A 22,481-nucleotide genomic window follows, 5' to 3' on the forward strand; every position below is an offset into this window, starting at 1 on the left:
CCACAGAAACTATCATTCTGTTGAGCAAGCCTCTACGGAATATTGTACATATTCAAAACAATAGAGAAACCGCAAAGAAATAAATTTGGGGAATAGGACAGTCTCACTGGGTGTGGTCAGTCTAGATATCCGCTCCAGAACTCTTACTCCCTGGGTAACGACGAGGCCTGAAAACACCTCGCATCGTGAGTGCACGGTCACATAGGATATCTATTTAATGTTTAATAAGGTATTAGAAAGGCCGTATTTGTTTTGCAGTACTAGGCCGATGTTCAGTTGCGAATCTTCAGTAAGAAAATGTCAAAATTGATCGTAGGCCTAACTTTTAAAGAACTATCTTCCATCCTTTTTTTTTATAGAAAGAGGAGGTTTATCATTGTTTCCATTTATCTAGATATAAAAGGGTATAAATGATGCTCATATTACAGTGCTCCGTATCTAGCTGAAACCTATTTATTCTGGCACGGTACAAATGTAACAAGGCGAAAAACAACAAATCTCGATACCTATATGATGTGTATTTTTATGAATCGTTAAAGCTGGCAGTTTCTAATTCAAGTCACCAATCGTACGTCACCGCTGACAGCTGAACAATTTTAACACGTCCAGAATTACTCATGGTAATTCTTAGTGTGTACTTATGATGCAACCTTATCATAACGTCGATAAGGTTTAGACTCGCCCACAACATGCAGTGTTTCTGTGGACGTTGTAATCTGTCCTTCACAGCGGTGATTTTGTAATGAAATACTCACCGTCAATCTTCATTAGCCATGTTCCGATAGTACTAATCTCTCTCTCTCTCTCTCTCACACACTCACACACACACACACACACACACACACACACACACACACATATATATATATATATATATATATATATATATATATATATATATATATATATATATATATATTAAAACATTACAATCCTGTACTATCTTTATCAACGATAATATCTCGACCCGACCCTGTGCTTCTAATGTCCTGTTAACTATGACGTAACTGCGCTTGCGCAGTGAGACTGAGCGGATCCCACACGGTCCCGAGCAGCCTTCAGCTATCCAGCCTTAGCGTACGCGACAACAAACAAGGACCGTTTAAAACTAAAGTTTATTTCGGTGATGTGCTGTGTGTCTTTGTCCGTGAATCATGGCAGCTTCGATTTTCCAAGCAGGGGTCACAGTGCCAAGGACAGTAAGGTTGGTTCGTGTTGTTATGTTGAGAAATAACAAGAAAATAACTTGTTAAGAGGTGGAATGTAACATTGTGGATGAGACGTCTACATTGCTCTCCCAGAACTGCCATTCGCGTATAATACCAGTTGAAAAAGCCACGTTTGTCATTAGTGAATGTTGTTTATGACGTTTAAAAATGCAAATAACGTTATGTGCGTGATAGTTTTGGCAACAAACGAGAGTAGTATTGGAATCGTTGTCCAGTCGAGCAGTTTGCTCAAAAATGTTTGTGAAGCTGTATGTGTTATGATCATGCTCATTCGCTTTGTTAATTAAGCGCAAAAACAATGAAACGCCAATAATAATAGTAAAATGCATTAAAAGGAGGGATAGCGAATACTCAGAGTAATACACTTTGCTGTCAATATTTATCAGTGCCAGGTGACCTTGAAAGTTGCTGAGCTACTGTTAACTCTCGGCTATCATATAGTTGTGGAGTTTGGGTTTACCATGAACGCGCTTCGTGCACGAGCACTTGCCAGTGATGTTAGATCTATAATGTGAAGGTCTTTGTGCTGATCAATATAAGTAATCTTGTCCTGTTGAACGGGAAATCAGGCGCCAGTAGCTGCCTAATGTTTTGTTTAGGTCTCGGGAAGTTTTTTTTATACAATATCTTTTCCGTGATTGAAATGTACCCTTGGTTTCGTGCGCGATAAGCGGCCACAGTCGTCTTTGGTGACTGTATGCGTGTGAGGAGAGAGAGAGAGAGAGAGAGAGAGAGAGAGAGAGAGAGAGAGAGAGAGAGAGGCAGGGAGGCAGGCAGGCAGGCAGAGGCTGTTACACCGTTATGGAGCCAGCACACTGGTGACTAGGTAAAAAATGGACCTTGCCCGTCCCCTTGATAATTTCATGTCCAGCCGGAATTTTTCAACTAATCTAATGTTTTATACCCCAGAATTGAAGATATAAGTATATGTGACAGTAGCAAGCCATGAGTCACTGTACTGCCCAAAACATTTCAGAGTGTTTACGACAAAGGATGCTGGCGTAGGACTATAGGATGTACACTCCTCTCCCCGATTGTTGGTGTTTCTCACGCAAGAAGTGATGAACTTTAACTTTTAAACAGTCAAATCTCTCTTTCTTGTATTGAATTTCCACTGTTTTATAGACTTAAAAAATCCGTAAAGTTTGAATGGCAACAAAATATATTTGACAGTTATTCTATAAGTATTCGGTTGTGACAAATTAGGAGTTTGTTCACACAACTGCTCACTAGTACCACGAGAGTATACAAAGAATTTCAATGAGATAGCTTGGTGCGAGTTCATACGGCCTTTGATCATTATTGAATAGTTCATAATGTATTCTTAATCATTTATGAAGACGTGTCATTTTATTTATGCTTCCGTAAGTTGCTCCGGATAAATTAGGGACACATAATGGCTCAAGTGTTTAGTTTCGTCCTTCTTCCTCGCCGCACTTTTAAAGTTGAACAGCCTGGACAGTTTCGAAGACAAATGTCGGGGAAGTTTGAATAATAATAATGAAATTATTATTATTATTATGATTGTTATTATTATTATTATTATTATTATTATTATTATTATTATTATTATTATTATTATTATTATTATTATTGATAGCCCAAGTTAACGTACAAAGCATGTTTTAGGTAGCACGAAACCTTTTTGACAAAAGTTTAAATTGCAAAAATGAATTATCAGTTTTATTTTATTTATTTATTTTTTTTTTTTTTGTCTATGAATGAGGGGTGAACATTAGAGAAGTTCGACAGCTAGCAAGGGAAAAGACAGAACGGATGCAGGTTAAAATACAGAAACCATTGCTGCCGAAGGACAAAGGTCCTCTATCTATATCTCTGCACCCCAGCTACTTACCCACAAGGGTCTACTAACAGCCAGGTACTTAATTCAGTGCCAGGGTCATAGTGGACTTTAGACATCACTCCAATAGCATGCTTTTTTGTAACAGGCCATTGCTACCAATTGGTTCTTAGCCACGTAAAACAAGTCTAATCCTTCGGGCCAGCCCTAGGAGAGCTGTTAATCAGCTCAGTGGTCTGGTAAAACTAAGGTATACTTAATTTTGCAACCTTGACAAATATATATATATATATATATATATATATATATATATATATATATATATATATATATATATATATATGTATGTATGTATGTGTATATATATATATATAATGTGTGTGTCTGTTTGTATACACATCGCTTCAGTTCATATATTTACCTAAGAGGGTGCAGCTGTAAGACAGTATATATTCAACCAGAAGTTGAAAATGTGTTTTGTAGTATTTCAGTGAACCTAAACCCTCATAGTTTTGTGCATCCCAAATTTATGGGGTGGTGAAAAATATTTTCATCCCAGTCTTAAAGAAACTATAAAGAAAACGAAAGAAAAGGTCAAAAGAATGAACCCTAGCTCTGAAAGAGGCCACAGACTTTAAGTAGGGCAACATACAGACTAAATAGGGTAGTATTGCCACCCAAGCACTTACTTGCACACACCCTGGCGACTAACAGAGAAACAGGTACATCAAGGCCATTGCACTACAGTACTAGTATAAATTCTTAGCTTGTTAATACCTGACATTCTGCAGTCAAATTTCCAGTGCCACTTTCTTTTCTAGGTGGGTGACCCAGACCTGCAGTGCATCGTGTGTGAAGAGGAGTACAGCGATGACTCGCCACCAAGGAACCTTGGCTGTGGCCACACCTTGTGTACGACGTGTCTCGGCCAGTACTTTTCCAAAAACCACCAGAAGAGTTGCCCAGAGTGCCGACGACCATTTTATGCCAAAAGTGTCACAGATTTGACCATCAACTACCCCCTCTTGAGGTTAGCCCGCTCCCTGAGCACAGGCAGTTCCACTTCGAAAGGTTCCCAAGGAACTAAACTCAGGTGGGACAATAGAGTAATAATTGAAGACAGTGATTTTGGTCCTGTATGGAAGCCAAGTCCATTCGATTACGCATGTGAAATAACCTCTCCCAAGAAACAGTCCGAGTTCTTTGGTATGAAGAACTACATTGCGTATACTGTGTTGCCATCATTCTCAGCAAAACATGTATTAAGAAGGTATAAACAGTTTGATTTGATTCAGGAAAAGCTGAAGAACCTCTTCCCTCTGATAATTTTACCAAAATTACCTGAAAAACAAATTCTAGGTAAGTTTAACGAAGAAGTTGTTGAATACCGACAGCAGGTACTTCAGACTTGGATCGATTATATCTGCTGTCACCCAATCTTGTCTCAGTGTGACGTCTTCCGTCTCTTCATTACCGTGTCGAATGAGGTATCTTGGGAAGCTGCTACCAGAAAGATGAAAAGTGAATCTCATGTCCACCGTAGTTTCTTCTCCAGTGTTCAGACGCCTAGGTCGGACTTTGATCTGCAGGAAGTAGACACAAAACTTGAGAGCTACGCTGTCTTTGTTAGGGAGCTTAAAAATTCTGTCAGAGAGTTGCAGTCTGCTAGTTTAACACAATTTAACAACTGGCAGATGGAATATATGCAAGACAAAGAACAAATCAGTCAAGCCCTCTTGAAGCTTGCTCAGACTTTCAGTACAGCGTCGTGCGAGGACCCAGAGCTCCCTCTCCTTGTCTTTCGTGTGAGCGAAGCTTATTCCAGCCTCGCTACTTTACCCAAAGAAGAAGTTCAGGCAGCTTGGCAGTCTTTATACAAAGTGGCATCTGAGTATTCTACGTTAATCGATGAACTGGACAGGATCCTCACCGTTGCTAGGAAGAATGTGGCCCAGGCATACCATCTGGAAATGGCTGATTATGAAGATGCTCGAGTGTCGTCTTACGTTTTTCTAGCTGAGGTGGCCCACTTGAAGTCCAGTTTCATCAGGGATATTAAAAAGGTCATCAAGGTTGTTTTCCAGCACCAGTATGAGTTTTACCAGAGTATTACGGATCATCTGAGAAGTAAGTTGGAAGAAATCGTGAGTGATGGCACAGAAGTGCCGTCAGCGCCCTCGCTTGATCTTTTGGAATAACTTGAAATAGACGTTGATTGTACTATTCAACACGATGTATAAGAAATCTCTTCAGTTAACATGTGGCTAAAGTCTTGAAGCATTGAAACAAAAATCAGTTTTTACAGTATTTGTCTTTGCTAAGAAACTTGCACACACCAAAAGTTCAGGGATCCTGCAGCTTGTGAACTTCAGTTATGGCAAAAGATTACTGTGAATTGTTTTCACAAGTACACTTGAGGTGGAACATTTTTAGTCTGTTTAGGTGCATGCTGTTAAGTCTCCAGCAGTTCTCACTTATTGAAATGAATATCAAACACTGAAATTTACTTAGATTTTTATATGCAATTTATTTTTTCAACTTTAAATAGGCTTATTGTCTAAATGGTTGCATTCTCTGTATGTTATTAAATAAGCGTAGAGAACATTAAATTGCACTAAAAAAAATAAATCGTACAATAAGTAGAATCAAGAAGATGATTGGGTTTGTTTTGTTTACTTTGATTAGCTGATTCAGCCGTGTGAGTATTTCATGTCATGAAAACTTTTGTAATGGGAAAATGTATCCATTGCACCTTTTAATCTGATCCAATACTAGTCTGATTGGTACACTGTAGGCTATGGATTTGAGCCTTAATACATTTATGAATTTTTCATTAATACTTATTCGATTTGGTAGTACTTAATATACCTTGTGCTATGAAATTTGGTGGCCTAGTCTGGCAACCTCCAGCAATCCTAGCATGGTTTCTGTGTATGTGGATTATTGGGGTTTACTGTGTATATATATATATATATATATATATATATATATATATATATATATATATATATATATATATATATATATATATATATATATATATATATATATATATATATATATATATATATATATATATATATATATATATATATATATATATATATATATGGCACTGATCTCCTATTTCTTAGGCTGACAACCAGTTTGGGGGCAGGGGGCAGGTCCCAGTGCCTATGACACGTGGCCAGTGTGTCGCTAGGGCCACTGTTTAACTCCAAGAATAATTAAGCAATATGACTTTATGAAATTTAATAAATTATACCAAGTGAGAAGTAAAATTTAAGTTTGTATGCTTTCATGGTGCTCAATGATGACAGTCATGCATGAGAGTTAGGTATGAAGTTCGTGTACTTTCACCAAGAGTATATTTTTTTATTCTTCAGTAGCATTAAATTTTGTAAGTTCTGGGAATCTCGTATTTTCCAATAAAAGATGTATTAAAAACTTGAAACTTGTGTAATTTACTTCATGCCCATTAGATTATATTATATATATATATATATATATATATATATATATATATATATATATATATATATTATATTATATATATGTATATATATATATATAATATTATATATATGTATATGTTAATTTTTCTTAAATATGTAAAGCTAAATGAAAAATTCCATGCAGAAAGTTAATGCTAAGGATCTCTTCAAGTGAATTTTTAGTAAATAGTGGGGTTCTCGTAGTTTTATTACGAAAAGGTGTTAGAAGATGAGAAGGAAGGTTCTTGATAAACTTGGTAAGTTTAGAGTGTCCAGCTATTGCCGTTTTGAGCAGTAAAATATCGCAAGATCTAGAATGCGTGCTTCGTAGATTGCATCGTATAACGTGAGAGCTTTGACGCGACTGAATCAAAACAAAAGTACCCCGTAATTGGTTAATGCCGTCAGTGCACCTCATGCGCTGCAATATAGACATTGCTCTCTCTCTCTCTCTCTCTCTCTCTCTCTCTCTCTCTCTCTCTCTCTCTCTCTCTCTCTTCTTCCATCTTGCTGTCCATCCTCCCCTAACAATTGATTCATAGTGCAACTGCGAGGTTTTCCTCCCGTTACACCTTTCAATCCTTTTTACTGTCAATTTCCGTTTAAGCGCTGAATTGCCTTAGTTTCCTCATTGCTTGGCATATACCTAAAATCTATAAATCAGTCAGTCAATGCAAAAGTAGATATAATGAGGACCGTTTACGCTAAGACATGAAATAGCATTAGAGAAAGGACTAAGGGGATTGAATCTTAAACATTTAGGGATAATAGTATCCTGCACATGTATTCTTGAGTTGGAATTTAGTAAAAGACCAAAAATTATCAATCGAAACAACTGCCATGCTGAATAAGGTTTGGAAATCAAAGATTGTAATTACATGAGAAAATAAAGTTATACGTGAGTCCATAAGACACTGTATTAATATACAGATAATCATCTGTTCTTAAAGCATTAAAAACACGGGGGGAAGGGCCAGTTAGAAAAGATACTATATTGGAAATTACGGGAAGTTCTCTATGCAGTTGAGAAAATGTTAAAAAGGTACATTTTCGCGCTCCAGTTTAAACGTAACCCACATTTTGTATTTCCCGCAAAATGCTACAGATTGAAATGAGGTTTCAGAAATTCATAGGATATGCTTTAATATGATTTAACTCATATAGATTATAAATTACGCTTGCATATCAATCCACCATTCCTTCTCATTAGCCTAAAGACCCTATGTAAAAAAAAAAAGTTGCTTTCGTGACGTCAAACATGAATAGAATCAACAATAATAAATTTTGTTCGTTAATATTTACTTGCCTTTATTCTTTAGATGTAGGATATAAATTCAACTGAACATTGTAATTATTTACCGAATCTGAACGCATTATTATAATGAAATGTGAACCAGTTATAGCGCTTTGAACACTTGGGTTCCCCCTCCCCACCCCCTCGGGGAAGATACATAGACCTATAGGTGCTAAAAAAATAAAAAAATAGCACAATGTATTAAACAAACGTTAAAAAAGAAATATACATAAATAGGTAATACTACCTGTAAAGAAGGTGACTTATGGCAGATTACATTATTAGTTACAGACCAGTCCCTGTCACGATCAAAACATAGAGGATAAGAGATCAACCCAGTGGCTTCATTACAGTAGTGGTGAGCCATATTTCTTTGTAAAAGTGTAATAAAACTTTGTATAAACGTAGAATGGTAACTTTAAACTTTTTGTTTTTAACTTACTAAGTTTAATTTGGCGTGTTCACGGACATAGTTCAGCCTAGGTGAGAGTAGGCCTAAGCTTCCATGTGTAGGCCTAGGATTATGACGTTTGGGTGTACCATAGGCCTACTTGTTTAGGGCCTTACCAACCACGGCTAAAACCTATCGTATTTGTATCTTAGATTGCCTAATGGGATTTTTTTAAAAGATTATAGGTCTATGTAGTTTCGTTTGGGTAGGTCAAAGTATCGAGGCACAATTGTCAGAGGTAGGCCTATAGTAAAGGCCTACCACGCCGTCATCTTCACCATCATACATATAATTTTTTACCGTTATTGAGTCTTTCCCTCAATGGGCTGAGACGTGAAATGAGGCCAATAAGTCTATGTCACATTAATTGCCAAAAACTTGAACCGAAGTTTTGTCAACTTTATAGGCCTAAGATATATTTTAGGATAGTAACCTAGGCCTATACAGAGTAGTGAGACAGAGGTAGAAGACTGTAATTGGAACTCACTACCACAAGGGGGTAGCCTAGGCTAGTCCACATGTGCTCAGTGTCAGGTGTTACTTTTGGGGGGCGGTCACGGTCAGGGCACGGTGCCAAAAGTCAATTGAGGAAGGTCATTTCTGGTTAGGTCAGGGCACAAAAGTTTAGAAAAGGTTAGGTCAAGGTTTTTGGTTAGGTTTAGGTCATAGCCAGTGCCAGACCACGACGCTCTAAGTCAGGTTAGGAAGATAAGGTTTGGTTTTTCTTTATTCAGTTTTCCTTAATGGTGTTAGACGTAGCCTAGTTGTGAATTGATTTGAGAAATTAATTGCCATAAACGTGAACCATTATTTTTCTAACTGTACCTTGTCAAATGCATTTTATATCATACTTAGGGTTCGAAAGGGGTAAAATAGCAGGAATGGGTAAAACGCCAGAGAAGCAGCAGAAAAATATATGATTCACGTTGTAGCCTAGTCCTATTTTTGGTAAGAGTGCAGAAGATTTGCACATTAGGTACATCCTCAGGTTGTGACCTGCCATAAAGCAAATGTAAGACATATTTTAACACACCTGCATGTTAACCTGACCTGTCTTAGGATGTCATGCCCTGAGGTGGAGCTTCAGGCTGTGCCCCCTTAGACCCCAGAATGTGACATCGTGCATAGAAGAATATTTGTGCAATTAATCGGCAGAATTACCATATTTGCTAAAAATCACGAATTATAAGCAGGACAAAGTGCTGTTGGTAACCTAATTATAGTGATAGGTTGGATATCAACCTAACCTGACATAGGGCATGAGTCTGCCAGTGCTTTGTCAGCTATATAAAGTACTGCCATAATCTCAAGTACAGATTAGGTCAGGAGGAATACGCCCATAGCCTAAGCTAACTTAACTAAGTATGTGTGTGACTAAGGGTATTCTTCTGAATCAGCTTTAAGGCTTTGAGGAAAATTTTGTGTCTAGAAAGTTCAAGTAAATGAGTATGGTCATTTCCTTCGAGAAACCTGGTGTCTGCAGGAGGCTCACTCATCACCATTACCTGCCCCTCTCTACATGTTATAGTTCTAAGCCCAGGGGCGTTCCTAGACATTTTGGGGCCCAGGGGGCACAGTCCCATTTGGGGCCCCTCTTATGGGGTGGGGGCAACCAAAGCCATTTAAAGCAGCTGGGGTTTCTGGAAAATTTTTAAAATATTAGCAATTGTAGAATCATTTTAAAGGCACTTGTAAATGCAAATTTCAGAAATTTTATTTCTTAAAACTAGGTGTACATTGAATAATTGAAGGCCAGATTCATTGAATCATTTGAATGTGTATTATCTGGGCAAATGGGGCTATAATGGGGGCCCTCAAAGGATAATTAGGACCCCTATAAGCAGTAATCAATTGCCTTAGATCAGCCCTGCCCTTACCCCAATCAACGTTACCCACCCTCCTCCAATCTGTATGAGAAGGTCTATAATGGACTCTACGATTGGGAGGGGCCTCCCTGGAGAGCCCTATTTCTTTTACATAACATTTTTGTTACATTTTTGTTCACAAAATTGGAAATTGGGACCCTTTAGTGGGCTCCAAACTTTCCGGTCCAAATATAAATGGGCCCCTTGACCATTTTTGGGCCCTCACTGGATTTTTCATCTTGTCTTGTCATAGCAGCAATGGTTAAATTCTCCAAGTTTGGGGTCCCCTCACTTTGGGGCATTGAAAGGGTGATTTAATTTTTCAAACACCCAGCCCACCCCTTTCCATAAATTGACATTGCCAGAACACCACTGTCTGAGCCAGGTTATACTATAAGATATAATGTACTTCCATCCCATTGAAGCTCTCCAAAATACTGTATTTCTTCTTCTGCTTTTGGAACTGATATACTGCTTCGGCATTCATTTCAATGCATTGAAAGGCAAACATAAGATATTTAGAACTTTAATTTTTGTCAGGCCCATCTCCCTCACAGGTGTTCTACCATCTCAGCCTTTTCCATAAATTGACATTGCCAGAAATTGTAATCATTTTGTTATGACCCCAGCCATCCACCTAATTAGGGTAATCATTTTGGATCCTATGCTCTTAAACCCACCAGGTATATCTCATTTTTAAGATCCATCTTGTACTTCCATCCATACATTGCTGCTCATTTACAAAATGTTCCTTTTACTGTGATAATATTACTGTATAAAATCATTTTACAGTTAAATATGATTTGTACTTTTTATGCAGACATTCATATTGTGGATTTTCACTCTAATTGCTTATAATTCAACAGATAGACTGCTTCCACCTGGACAGCTGTAGATATCAGCCCTGTGACCTCATCCAACCTAATCAGAGGTTACATTTCTGAAAGGGTGCTAAATTTGACACTGAAAAAGAAGAACACAAAGAATTTATTAGGTAAGATGTAAGTTAAATCATATGAGTGTTACTGGTGTAATTTGCAATTTCGTGCCCATTTATTTTGTAACTTAATATGTAATCTAATTGGTGATAATAGCTGATTCATGGTGCATTATCCTTAAGCAAGTTTTCTCTTGCTCAGTATACAATCGAATTTTATTTTTATAGCTGACTCATAGGTCTGTCCTTAGGCTAATAAAGTGTACTATATTCTCTTGTTCATTTTGTAACAAAACTTTTGGCAATAAGTATGTAACTGCCAAAATTTGTTATATCCATTAGCTACAATGTACTGACATTATATACAGCCTTGCTGTCTAGGCTAGAAGTAAGGATTCATACCCTCAGTATTCTTGTCCATTTAAATTGATGAAGTTGATAATTTTGGTAGTAAGTAGCTACCAGTAAATTTCTAAGATCTACAAGTATTGCCAGTCCCTGTGTAGAAGATGATTATTATTTAGTAAAATAGGTTGGTAAATCATGTATATATTATAATGAATAAAATTGTACTGTGCGGCAAGGGTATCTTAAAATTATAAGTTGATCTTTTGCCTCAGCCTCTTCCTTTCAGTCATTGTTTTCTTAGCAACTGTCCCATCCCCTGATTGCATACCATCATTTTCTTCATTATGGGTAATAATTGCTTTGTTAGCAACCGTCCCATCCCCTGATTGCATACCATCATTTTGTTCATTATGGGTAATAATTGCTTTCTTAGTAACTGTCCCATCTCTTGATTGCATGCCATCATTTTGTTCATTATGAGTAATACAGATTTATCTTAGTGCAAGTGATTGCAAGTAACACATATGCTCTTTAGTAAGTATCTTCCAGAAAACCACAGACCTTTGAAACACCCTAAAATAGTAGAATCATGCTCATACCCTGTTCAGTACCAACTTTGTTGACTACTAACTGTTTCATAAAAGGTAAAGTTGTGATATTACTGCTCACCTAAGCAACAACTTGAATGAGTAAAAAAATAAGTATATTGCATGAAGGCATAGTTTATGTAGTATAACTCAATTATTGCTCTGCCAGGAGCTTCATTTTGCTGTGTTTTTAGGTATTTTAGTCAGTAGAGTGTAAGAACTAGCCCCAGTCTTTTGGGAGAAGTCTACATATACAGGTGCAGTTCTTTTTATTGTGGTCAATTGTAGCTTAAATTATTGAAATTTTTTTACAGTATTGTCATTTGCATATAACGTCATTGTCTGCATTTAACTCTTATTGTGCATCTTGCATTTGCTTCTGGCACCTTTTGGTGTTAGTGTGTCTTTTGGACCATGTAAGGTTAAACTGTGATATAGATGATATGTTAAAATTAGGGTAAATATGTTTGATTTTAATTTGTAATGAGATGAGGAAGATAAATAAGCTAAATAAACACTTTAGCTGTCCACATTATTTTTCTCAAAACTTTTTTTCAGATCTAAAACAAGAATTTATCCGTGTAATATTCATATGTTCAGCTGAGTTTCTCTTAATCACAATAATCTATTGTTTTCATATTAAACATAAATATCTTAATAGTGCCCAGTTCCCCTGTAATCCAGGGACATAGTGATGGAGAATATACAAAGGAGGATGTTGTACCCTTATCGTAGATTAGGTATGACACCCATGGTCTTAAACCCTCTATTCACTCACAGGTCTTTGGACATGTGAATACACTTTCAAGTTGTGTTTAGTGAGTATCGTCTTACAATCTGTTTTGGCAGTCTGGTGGTTTAAATATTTTTCATGGTTAATCAGTTCATTTCTTATTACTATGAACAAACCAATTCACTTTTCTTGACCTCATGTTACTTTTCCTCTCGTCCATTTCATCACAGTATGATAAGTTTACTTTATTTGCACAGGTAAACCTTGCTTCATATAGTTGCGATGCTTTTTTCATGTGGGTATGTTTTTATGGGGTTTGCTCTAACAAAAACAAGGGATAAACATTTTATTTCTCTGATTGTATACAAAACTACAGTTTTGTTCTGCTTTAAAAGGTATTTAAATCTTTCAGGCAATAATACTGTTGTATTTTTCAGAGAAACTATACTGTACCCAATTTCAGGTTGCTGGCCACATTTGATCCTCATGAAATTTTCTTTCTGATAAGTTTAGATGTTGAAGGGGCAGTTTTTTCCCTTTGCCTGCATGTTCCAAAAACAGTAAGATAAGCGAAAGAGTGTCCATACTTTTCTTTGAGGCTCAAATACATTATTCAGTTGATCATAGATTCACAATTAAGAAAACTCAAATGAAGAGGTGTTCCTTGGACTTTCCCAAGCTGTAATTTTTTTTTTTTTTTTTTTTTTTTTTTTTTTTTTTTTTTTTTGCCCTCTTCAGTATGACCAGACTTTATTCCAAATTAGTTTAACAGGAACACTGATCTATACCTAGACTCCTAGAGGTTACTTGAAATGTGGGTTCTTGTATGAGAGGCAAAAATTAGTTAAAAACAAAATGAAGTTGGATGGTTAGGTAGGAAGCAATCATGGGGTGTGAATGAAAAAATAAATGTTAGAAAACAGTGCAGCCTTGAGCTGGAGGGTTCCTGTAAAAGAGCCTACAGTGTGCAGTGCAAATCACTTTGTTGGCAGTTTTCCTTTCCAGCTTTCAGTTTGTCTTCATGCCATCCAACTAACGGAATCATTTTGAACCTCTCCGACACCTTGTAGAGAAACTCCTTTTAAAAATGCTCCTAATATCTCACCCATGCACCAAATGTACTTCAACTTAGGTTTGTCTTAAATTGTAGCAAGTTCTTTTTTTGATGTTAGGCTTTGGTCATCTGAAGGTAGGAGAAATTGAGTTCAACATCCAGTGTCTGTGTCAAATAAATGCAAGAATACATTATAAAAACAATTGCATTGGAGAATTATTTCACTCAAACCAAAATCTGTCTCACTTTTTTTTTTTTTACTTTTTCCAGACATAATCTATAAAGGCCTAGCAGCTGCCACTTAGTCTGCAAGATTACATTGCCAGTGCCATTTTCTCTCTCCTGCAGTTGTAGATCATGTAAAATCTGAGAATACAGTAACCCTTTGACTAAAGAGAAGCTACTGAGAAGCTCTTGAGAAGGACTTTACTTTCACTAGTTATAGTGCATTAATTTGAGCTCTGGCCAGATCATCTTTTGTCAAACACATCTCGAATAATAATTAGTGTATTTTAGGTGCCAGTCCTTCGTCGGTTTGCTGTGGTTTCAAGTAGTGTGTGTGTGTAATAGTCATGAAATTAGTCCATTACCCCATACATCCATCCATCTCAAGGGTATTTTGCATTCGTGCTACTCCTCACAAACTCGTCATTTCACAAACTACAGATGGTCACTCATATTTATTTGAATCTTAACTAGGAAGGATAACCACACCAACTTGTACTGCCGTCATCCAGGACAGCCCATACCAAAGCAGTTCTTTAAGTTGCAACATAGATTCATGAATATGATAATGACCTTAATGCTAAGGTCTCCTATAAATAAAGATAATTACTTAGATTATTACAGTACCTGATTGTTTACAAAAATAGAGGGAGGAAGTAGAGGTCATACCCTGATGAAAGACGTCTTTTGCATGCCTGAAAACACAAGATCTTTTGGAATTTTTGATTATTTATCCCTTCATGTGTCTACAAAAGGTGATTGTTTTCCAGGTTGGTCATAATGGCTCCTACCCGTGCTCAGGTGCTACAGCTGTACCGTGCCCTTCTGCAGTATGGTAGAACACTACAGTTAACAGATCAAGAGTATTTCTACCAGAGGGTGCGAGGAGAATTTGAAAAGAACCGAGGGATTGTTTCAGAAAAGGAAAAGAACTTTTATTTTGACAAAGGTTTGAGCTTCCTCTCAAAGCAGAGGCTTGTGTAACAGTTTTGCATTATTATTAACATTTAATAATAAAATATTTATTTATTTTGACGTTATGCAGATGGAAATTGTGGTTTTGCCAAATCACATTGTAACAATTACAGTGTTGTCATTGAGAGTCGTATTAGGAAAATGAGAGAAGAAATGCCATGCTGTTTACATGAATTTATTTATTGTAAAGCCTTCTGATTGAATTTAGGTAGGATAATTTATCTGACAGCTGACATTAAGCTTCTTGTATGCACATTCTCTGTGACATTTGTCCAGTTTTGTCATTTAAGTCTTTATCAGGTTGTTTGTAATGTAGTGGAAATAATAATGAAGGCTGTCTTGTATTGAATAAGAAGACATTGCATTATAGTGAACAGACTCTTTTAACAGAGCTATTTATAAATTGTAAAAAATGTGATATTTTTGTATTGTAAAATAGATGTATGTTAAGCACTACAAACCTGCAATATGTGTTGTTTTTTTAGTTTCCCATTTTATGTACAGTATAGTGCAGCTGCTTTTGTAAAAAGGATTTAGTACAATAAATGTAAATAATTTTGTAGTTTACAGTTTTTATGTCATTTAAATTAAAACAGGTGCAGGCAGTCCCCGGGTTACATTGGGGGTTCCTTTCCTGAAGTGTGACATAGGCGGAAAAACGGCGTAAGCTGGAACACCCTATTAAGAAATCGCCAAAGATGAGAAATATAGTGATGAAAGCCTTACCTTTAATCCTTTGGTTGTCCCAGCTGATTTACCTTGTTACTGGTGAGGTGTGCATCCATGATCTTGTAGAATTTCCTCCAAAAATGTACAAATGTTCTTCCATCGTTTACAGTGTGCCATAAGACCGAAACGATGCAACCTCAGAACTTCCTTTATAATCTGGAACGGATTTTTTTATGAATATATTTGAAAGGCGACGTAAGCCGAGACTGATGTAACTCGGGACTGCTAATTCCATTTCAGTAGTTCAGCTTTTGAGGTGAAGCTGTTCAGGTTTTGACCAGTGACTTATGAAGTTGATTATCCAAACAATTGTATTGTATATTTTTTTTTTATTAATGGGCCTGTCATATATTTGAAAAAACTTCTAGTACCCTGGTGTGGTTGCAGATGCTTGTGTTATGTTTTCTGTTCTAATCCAACAATTTAGCATGATCTGTCTTACTTAATGAGCAGGAACCTGACCATCTCTTCTATATGTTCATGCTCCTGTAACTTCCATAGAAACATTCAGCATTATCCTAGCTGAGAATTGGGCCCACTCATATAACACATTGTTACCTAATGGGCTACCCCTTAAGACCCAGTCCTCACTTCTATTATGTGTGATTACCTCGATTTCATTCAATAGTAAATGGTGAGTCTTGGCTGCAAATCCCCTAAAAAATATTGTCAGAATTTTTGGCATTTTCATTTTGCCTAGTTCTTGAATGTTTACAGAATTATAATTTAAGAGGATTCACTTGTAAACTTTCTCTAGCCTCATATGAGTTAGTAATTTTAACTTAGTGGTCTGGTTAAACTACAGTCTGATTAAACTATATTTATAAGTACTGTATTGAATTTTCTAACTTTTTGCTCATTCTGATATAGTTTCCTCATTGTACTAAACTTACTGGTTGTGGTCTTCATTCCTTTTATTTTTCTCAAATCTTCAGAGCTATAGCCCTCCCAATCTATCGTGACAGACACCGATCAGGTAAAGGCATGACCATATAAAGCACAGGATCAGCAAGTTATAATGTTTGCCAGAGAGGTCTGAAGAGATGAACTCACTAGAACGGGGGGTCTTTCTCATTTTTGGAGAATCTTGTCCCAGGAAGCAAATGCCAGGTGAGTTTCCTATCACTAATTTTCTCAGAATGGTCTGGAAGGCAAGGGGAGCCTCGGTAGAAAACAGTAGGCATTAGTACTTGAAAGAATTTGGCCTAGTGGAGAAAGGAGCATATCTTAAAGGCATGAACACCCCTTAATGCACTTTCACCAAACTTGTAACTCTTCAGTTATGCCTTATCAAGTGTTGGTGTTCTCACAACCACAAGATAAAATTACTTAAGGTAATTGATGGAGGTTGCTGGAATCTGTTTTATCAGGCTCCTGTTGAGAGAGGTTTTCAGAAGCCACCTGTTTTAGTGGGTGGTTGGTAGCCTTCATGTCAGTGGCCTATCTCAGGAATGAAGCTCTATGGTCCAAGTCTTCTTGCAGAATAGTACCCATAATTTTTTTTAGAAGAACGAAAAAAATGCCCACAATCTTACCAGGAAGAAGGGGATGTGATTATAAGATATAAAACCTAATCTTTCTGATTGTCCCTGTGATAGGAACTTGGACTCAATGGTGTGGAGACAACTTGGAAAGCTATGCGATACATTTGGAACATGTTTGCAGTGTTCCCAGAACAAGATGGTAGCATATTGTTCTGTGCTAATGGATCTAGGCTAGGAGAGGACATCTTGATTCACAGAGCACAGCCTTATGACCTTTGCTTTACCCCTGTTGTCCATTATGTGACCTCAGCATGGTCACATACATCCAGAGGACTATTTGATTTTAGTAACACTGCACTAACTCCAGCTGGAGTGCCTTCTAGATTTGATATCTCCTGGCTGATGTTCCTATGGAACTATGAACGCAGAAACACCTGAAGTAGCTGAACCTCGGGTTTCTTCAAAACTTTAAGCCGCTGAACCTATATGCACATACCCTGTAGGGGGTTAGTGCCATCAGTGCACATCATGTGGTGCACTGTAGGCATTACTTAAGGTTCTTTGCAGCATCCCTTTAGTCCCTAGCTGTAACCTCTTTCAATCCTTTTACTGTACCTCTGTTCATATTATCTTTCTTCCATCTTGCTATCCACCCTCTCCTGACAATTATTGTTTTATGGTGCAGTTGTGGAGTTTTCCTCCTGTTACCCCTTTCAAACCTTTCTACTCTCAATATGCCTTTCAATGCTGAATGACCTCTTAGGTCCCAGTTAGGCCTTTGGCCTAAGTTCTATATTTCATTCCAATATGCACATAGATCATTCAAACGATGTGGCTGAGGCGTCTGTTTCATGAATGGAAAAATTAAGTATATCTTAGTTTTACCAGACCACTGAGCTGATTAACAGCTCTCCTAGGGCTGGCCCGAAGGATTAGACTTAATGTACGTGGCTAAGAACCAACTGGTTACTTAGCAAAGGGACCTACAGCTTATTGTGGAATCCGAACCACATTATAACGATAAATGAATTTCTATCACCAGAAATAAATCCCTCTAACTCTTCATCAGCCAGCCGGATCCCAATCTCCCATGCTTCACTTTTACCATTCTCTCTCTCTCTCTCTCTCTCTCTCTCTCTCTCTCTCTCTCTCTCTCTCTCTCTCTCTCTCTCAATTCCAAATACTTAATCACCCACTTGATTTTGCCATCTTCCTAGCTGCCATTTGCCCTCATAACCTACTCATGCTATTTCACTTTGAAATTTCTCAGCTTACAGATGCTTCCAAACTCTTCCAATCACCAATGCATCAACCACTACGTTCACTATCTCTTGTTCCATCCCACTTGTTTGCTCATACAACATTTGCCTTTTCAAAATATTGAAGAATCTGGAGACAGTACATCTTAGTCTCTGACCAGTTTTTACACCAGACCTTTCACAATCCCTTGTGTGTATTCGCCCGTCTAATGAAAGTTACCAGTTGCTCTCAGGATGTTACCTTCTACACCATACATCCTCAACATCCTTTGAATTACATCTTTATTTATCAAATTCCTCAGTCAAAGTCCTACCATACTATTGTACCACCTATCACTAATATGCAGATGAACTACTATTCCTCTCATCCATCCCTCAGGAACCTTTCCTTCATGTCATCTAAATACCTCGCAAACACTAGTCAGCTTAGTTATTATAGCATTAAGTCTTTAATCTCAAAAACTAATGGCATTTCTAACTGACTCATTTTCACACTACATAATATATATATATATATATATATATATATATATATATATATATATATATATATATATATATATATATATATATATATATATTGTGTGTGTGTGATTCTCTCTGCTATTTTTCTCACAAATGGACGTTCTGTTGTTTAGAAACCTGCTATAGAAGTTCCCGGCCTTTTGGGTTGTTTCTTATGTATAAATGTTTATTTTCAATAACATCTATGGCTGTTGTGACTTATAATTACAGTTGTAATGATTCTGGTTGTTAGTTAGTATGTGCACGATTAAATTGTGTATCTGGTAAGGTAAAGGATAGGGGAAAATATGTAAAAACTGGTACTTGCATTAATGTATTCGGGGCGTTGGGTTTTATGATAAACTGGCGCTCTATGAGGTAGTAAATGAATAATGTATAGTCTAACGGGTTGTCGCAAAGCGGAGAAGTAATTTTCTTTATTTCTTCTTGTGTTGGTAAAGGGAAAGCCTAATGTTTCGTCTATGGCAAATGCACTTCTTACACAAAGCCAGAGTCTGTTGACATTAAGTAAGCCATTTACTTGGCAACAAATCGGAGTCCAACGCCATTCCTATCCCAATAGTTGTTTACGTTAGCGAGTTACATTGCCATTTAGACTTACGCTCATGAATTTACCATTTTATCTTCATTACTTCCTTTCCTTTCCTTTCCCTCCGTTTGTCTGCCTCTCTGTTCTGGAGTGTGCACTTTCCTGTTTTTTTTTTTTGCCTTTTTTATTGTTTAATTTGCCAGAGGGTGAAGTTATTAATACAAATTCCGTAGACTACAAAACTTTAAACTATAAATGCTTGACTAATGAAACTTTATAATATGACGCGATGCTTAGTGACTACCTCAGCAAAACTCATAATGGCGTCTCTCTTCGACCCCTGGCTGCAACCCCTTTCATTTCTTTTACTGCACTTCATTCCATTCATATTCTCTTTCTTTCACCCTCACCTAACAATATTTTAAAGCATTTCCAGCGCTAAATGGCCCCGTAGGTCCCGGCGGTTGGCCTTTGGCATAACTTTTACATTCCAGTTCCATAATGTGTCTTAGACATCAGCCTAACATCGGATGCTTTTGGGGTTGGTCAGAGGACATTAGGGGCTAATTTTTGGCCTTAAAATTAATTTGGTTGTGCTTGTTGGTCTTCATTTAATTCATTTTCACATCGATTTTGATAAAGTCAATGCTAACTGGAAGTCTCTCCTCCGTCTAGGTATATCTAGAACAGTCCCGACAGAAGAAGAAATCACAATCTCCAAAACATCAGATACTATTGTGTCGCAATTTCGCTTTCAAGCACCGGATATGGCCCACTGCTACACCTTTAATTTCCCTAAAGTTATTAGCGATAATGACGGTATTTCCCATTACGGCAAGGCAATGTTAGGCTGCTTTATTCCAGTCAGATACCAAGGTAAGTATTTTTTTAAAATATTGTGAAATACGTTGATATTTTCAGTCCGTCTTACCACTCTCTCTCTCTCTCTCTCTCTCTCTCTCTCTCTCTCTCTCTCTCTCTCTCTCTCTCTCTCTGTCATTGTAACCCGGCACAGTCGACTAACGGCGAGGTATATATAACCCAATGTTTGAGTAAACATAAGCACAATGGGATTCTAGGCAAAAGTCCTAACCACTGTACCGCGATACCCCCATATGGCTGGAATAACGGCTTCAACAGATGAGGCAATAAAGGATGTTAGGAAAATGGTGAAGTGAGAGAGGTAAATAAATTGTACTATATAAAATTTATCGCAAGATTGTAAATTACGAAGGTTATGGCTGTGAGTTGTTTATGGATTTCATAAGGCTAATATTCAAGAAATCCTCCATCAATTATCCCGTAGGAGGGGGAGGGGATTACTGCCGTCAGTGTACCTCACGCGGTACACTGTACCCTAGCTGCAACCCTTTTCGTTCCTTTTATTGTACCTCCATTCATATTCTCTTTCTTGCATCTTGCCATCTAAGCTCTCCCAACAATTGTTCCATAGTGCAACTGCGAGGTTTTCCTCCTGTTACGTCTTTCAAACGTTTCTACTCTGTTTCTCTTCCAGCGCTGAATGACCTCATAGGTCTCAGCGTTACGCCTTTGGCTTAAATTCTATATTCCATTCCATTCCCTCCATCAGTTAGCATGTCCGAGTTACAATAACTAACTGCTTACTAATACCGGCGCATTACCTCTCTTGTCCCGAGAGACGTCCTGTACTTTGTACCACGCGGTACCCACGGCGCTGTTAAAGTCTGTACAAGCAATGCAGAGTTGAACATTGCCGTGGGTATCGTATGGTACAAAGTACAGGAACGTCTCTCGGGACAGGAGAGGTAATGCGTTATTATGGCGCCGGTATTAGAAAGAAGTTGACTATAATGCATCAAAGACTTCTTTAGCAGACACAAGCTAGATTTCCCGAACATTAGCATAATTAAATCTATAAACACCTACTTTGGCGTGTTATCTACTCGTTACCTACTCCGAGGTGCTGGTACTAAACATGGCGGAAGCTTCTTGGGGCGTCGTGTTTATAGTACTAGCTCCTCGGCGATCAAAGTATTATATACACCCATTTCTATATTGTGTGGTCGACAAATGATATTAATAGAGGGTATCTTCGTGCGGCCGTCTACTTTACATTTACCGTACGGTGTTTAGTACTATAGCACCTCGGGATAGGAGACGCGTAGATAAACAAGCTACACATCATCGTCACAACCTTGCTTATCGTAACTTGTATGATGTGGAAATGTTTGTTTATATAAGGTAATTAGCCTAAATAATCAGTTACAAGCTTTGAGTGTCAGTGGAAAGCGTATATGTATTGTATAGTTGCTAAGCTTGACAGCAGCTTGCTTCAGACCGGTCAGTTCCCGATTTTCCCGGGAATCCACCGATTTTTTTTTTTTTACCAACTTCAGATTAAGGGAATTTCCAGATTGATCGAGAAAGAAGTTCACTGAAATCTTTATTTTGTGAAGCAATTTAAGAAGTTGCTGACTATGATGAATCCGTTAAATTTACCAAACTAATATTTCTGTAAACCATTTTGACGGCAATTCTGATATGTCTATTCAAATGCCGGTTCAGATTGTTATCATGATTTTATAAATGTTTTCATTTGTGGTGTATCTTAATATAATGTTCTCTTTCTGGCATTGTATCAACAACAATATGTTATTAACATAAAAGAAAATTCAAGCAGTATTTCAACAACAAAAGTAAATTCATTTTTTTGTGAACCGATGTCTTTTGATTTACGTAAGTGTAAAAGTACTTATTAATTATAAACTTTGCTATATTCACTTGTTCCCACAACATTTCCTTTTATGTATTCGTGTTTTTTTTTATTGAAGAATTTGACTTACCTGCATAAGAGTAGCTTTTACACTGAGAGAAGTAATGTATTTATTAATAAGTTTATTAAAGTCGTACGGTGTGTTCTATACAATTGTCCGAACATTGAGAATAATTATAATAATAATAACACCGTTCACTGTCAATC

General features: G+C 37.2%; 1 protein-coding gene across 6 annotated transcripts; it reads left to right on the plus strand.

Moving 5' to 3' along the window:
• The first annotated feature begins 1,003 nt into the window (after positions 1-1,003).
• Positions 1,004-15,555, plus strand: LOC136852403 (sorting nexin-18-like). Of its 6 annotated transcripts, none has more exons than XR_010857127.1 (3): positions 1,033-1,204; positions 11,001-11,128; positions 14,789-15,555. XR_010857127.1 is itself a non-coding variant. In XM_067127018.1 (2 exons), exons 1-2 carry the CDS (start codon positions 1,127-1,129, stop codon positions 5,226-5,228), a joined length of 1,455 nt encoding a protein of 484 aa, XP_066983119.1. In that variant the 5' UTR covers positions 1,004-1,126; the 3' UTR covers positions 5,229-5,870. The 6 variants fall into 6 exon arrangements, 1 of the variants encoding a protein (XP_066983119.1); XR_010857126.1 differs by lacking the exon at positions 1,033-1,204 and adding an exon at positions 7,947-8,176; XR_010857130.1 differs by lacking the exon at positions 1,033-1,204 and adding an exon at positions 8,036-8,055.
• Positions 15,556-22,481: the final 6,926 nt, after the last annotated feature.

The sequence above is a fragment of the Macrobrachium rosenbergii genome, chromosome 25 (genome assembly GCF_040412425.1).
Source record: "Macrobrachium rosenbergii isolate ZJJX-2024 chromosome 25, ASM4041242v1, whole genome shotgun sequence".
NCBI lineage: Eukaryota > Metazoa > Arthropoda > Malacostraca > Decapoda > Palaemonidae > Macrobrachium > Macrobrachium rosenbergii.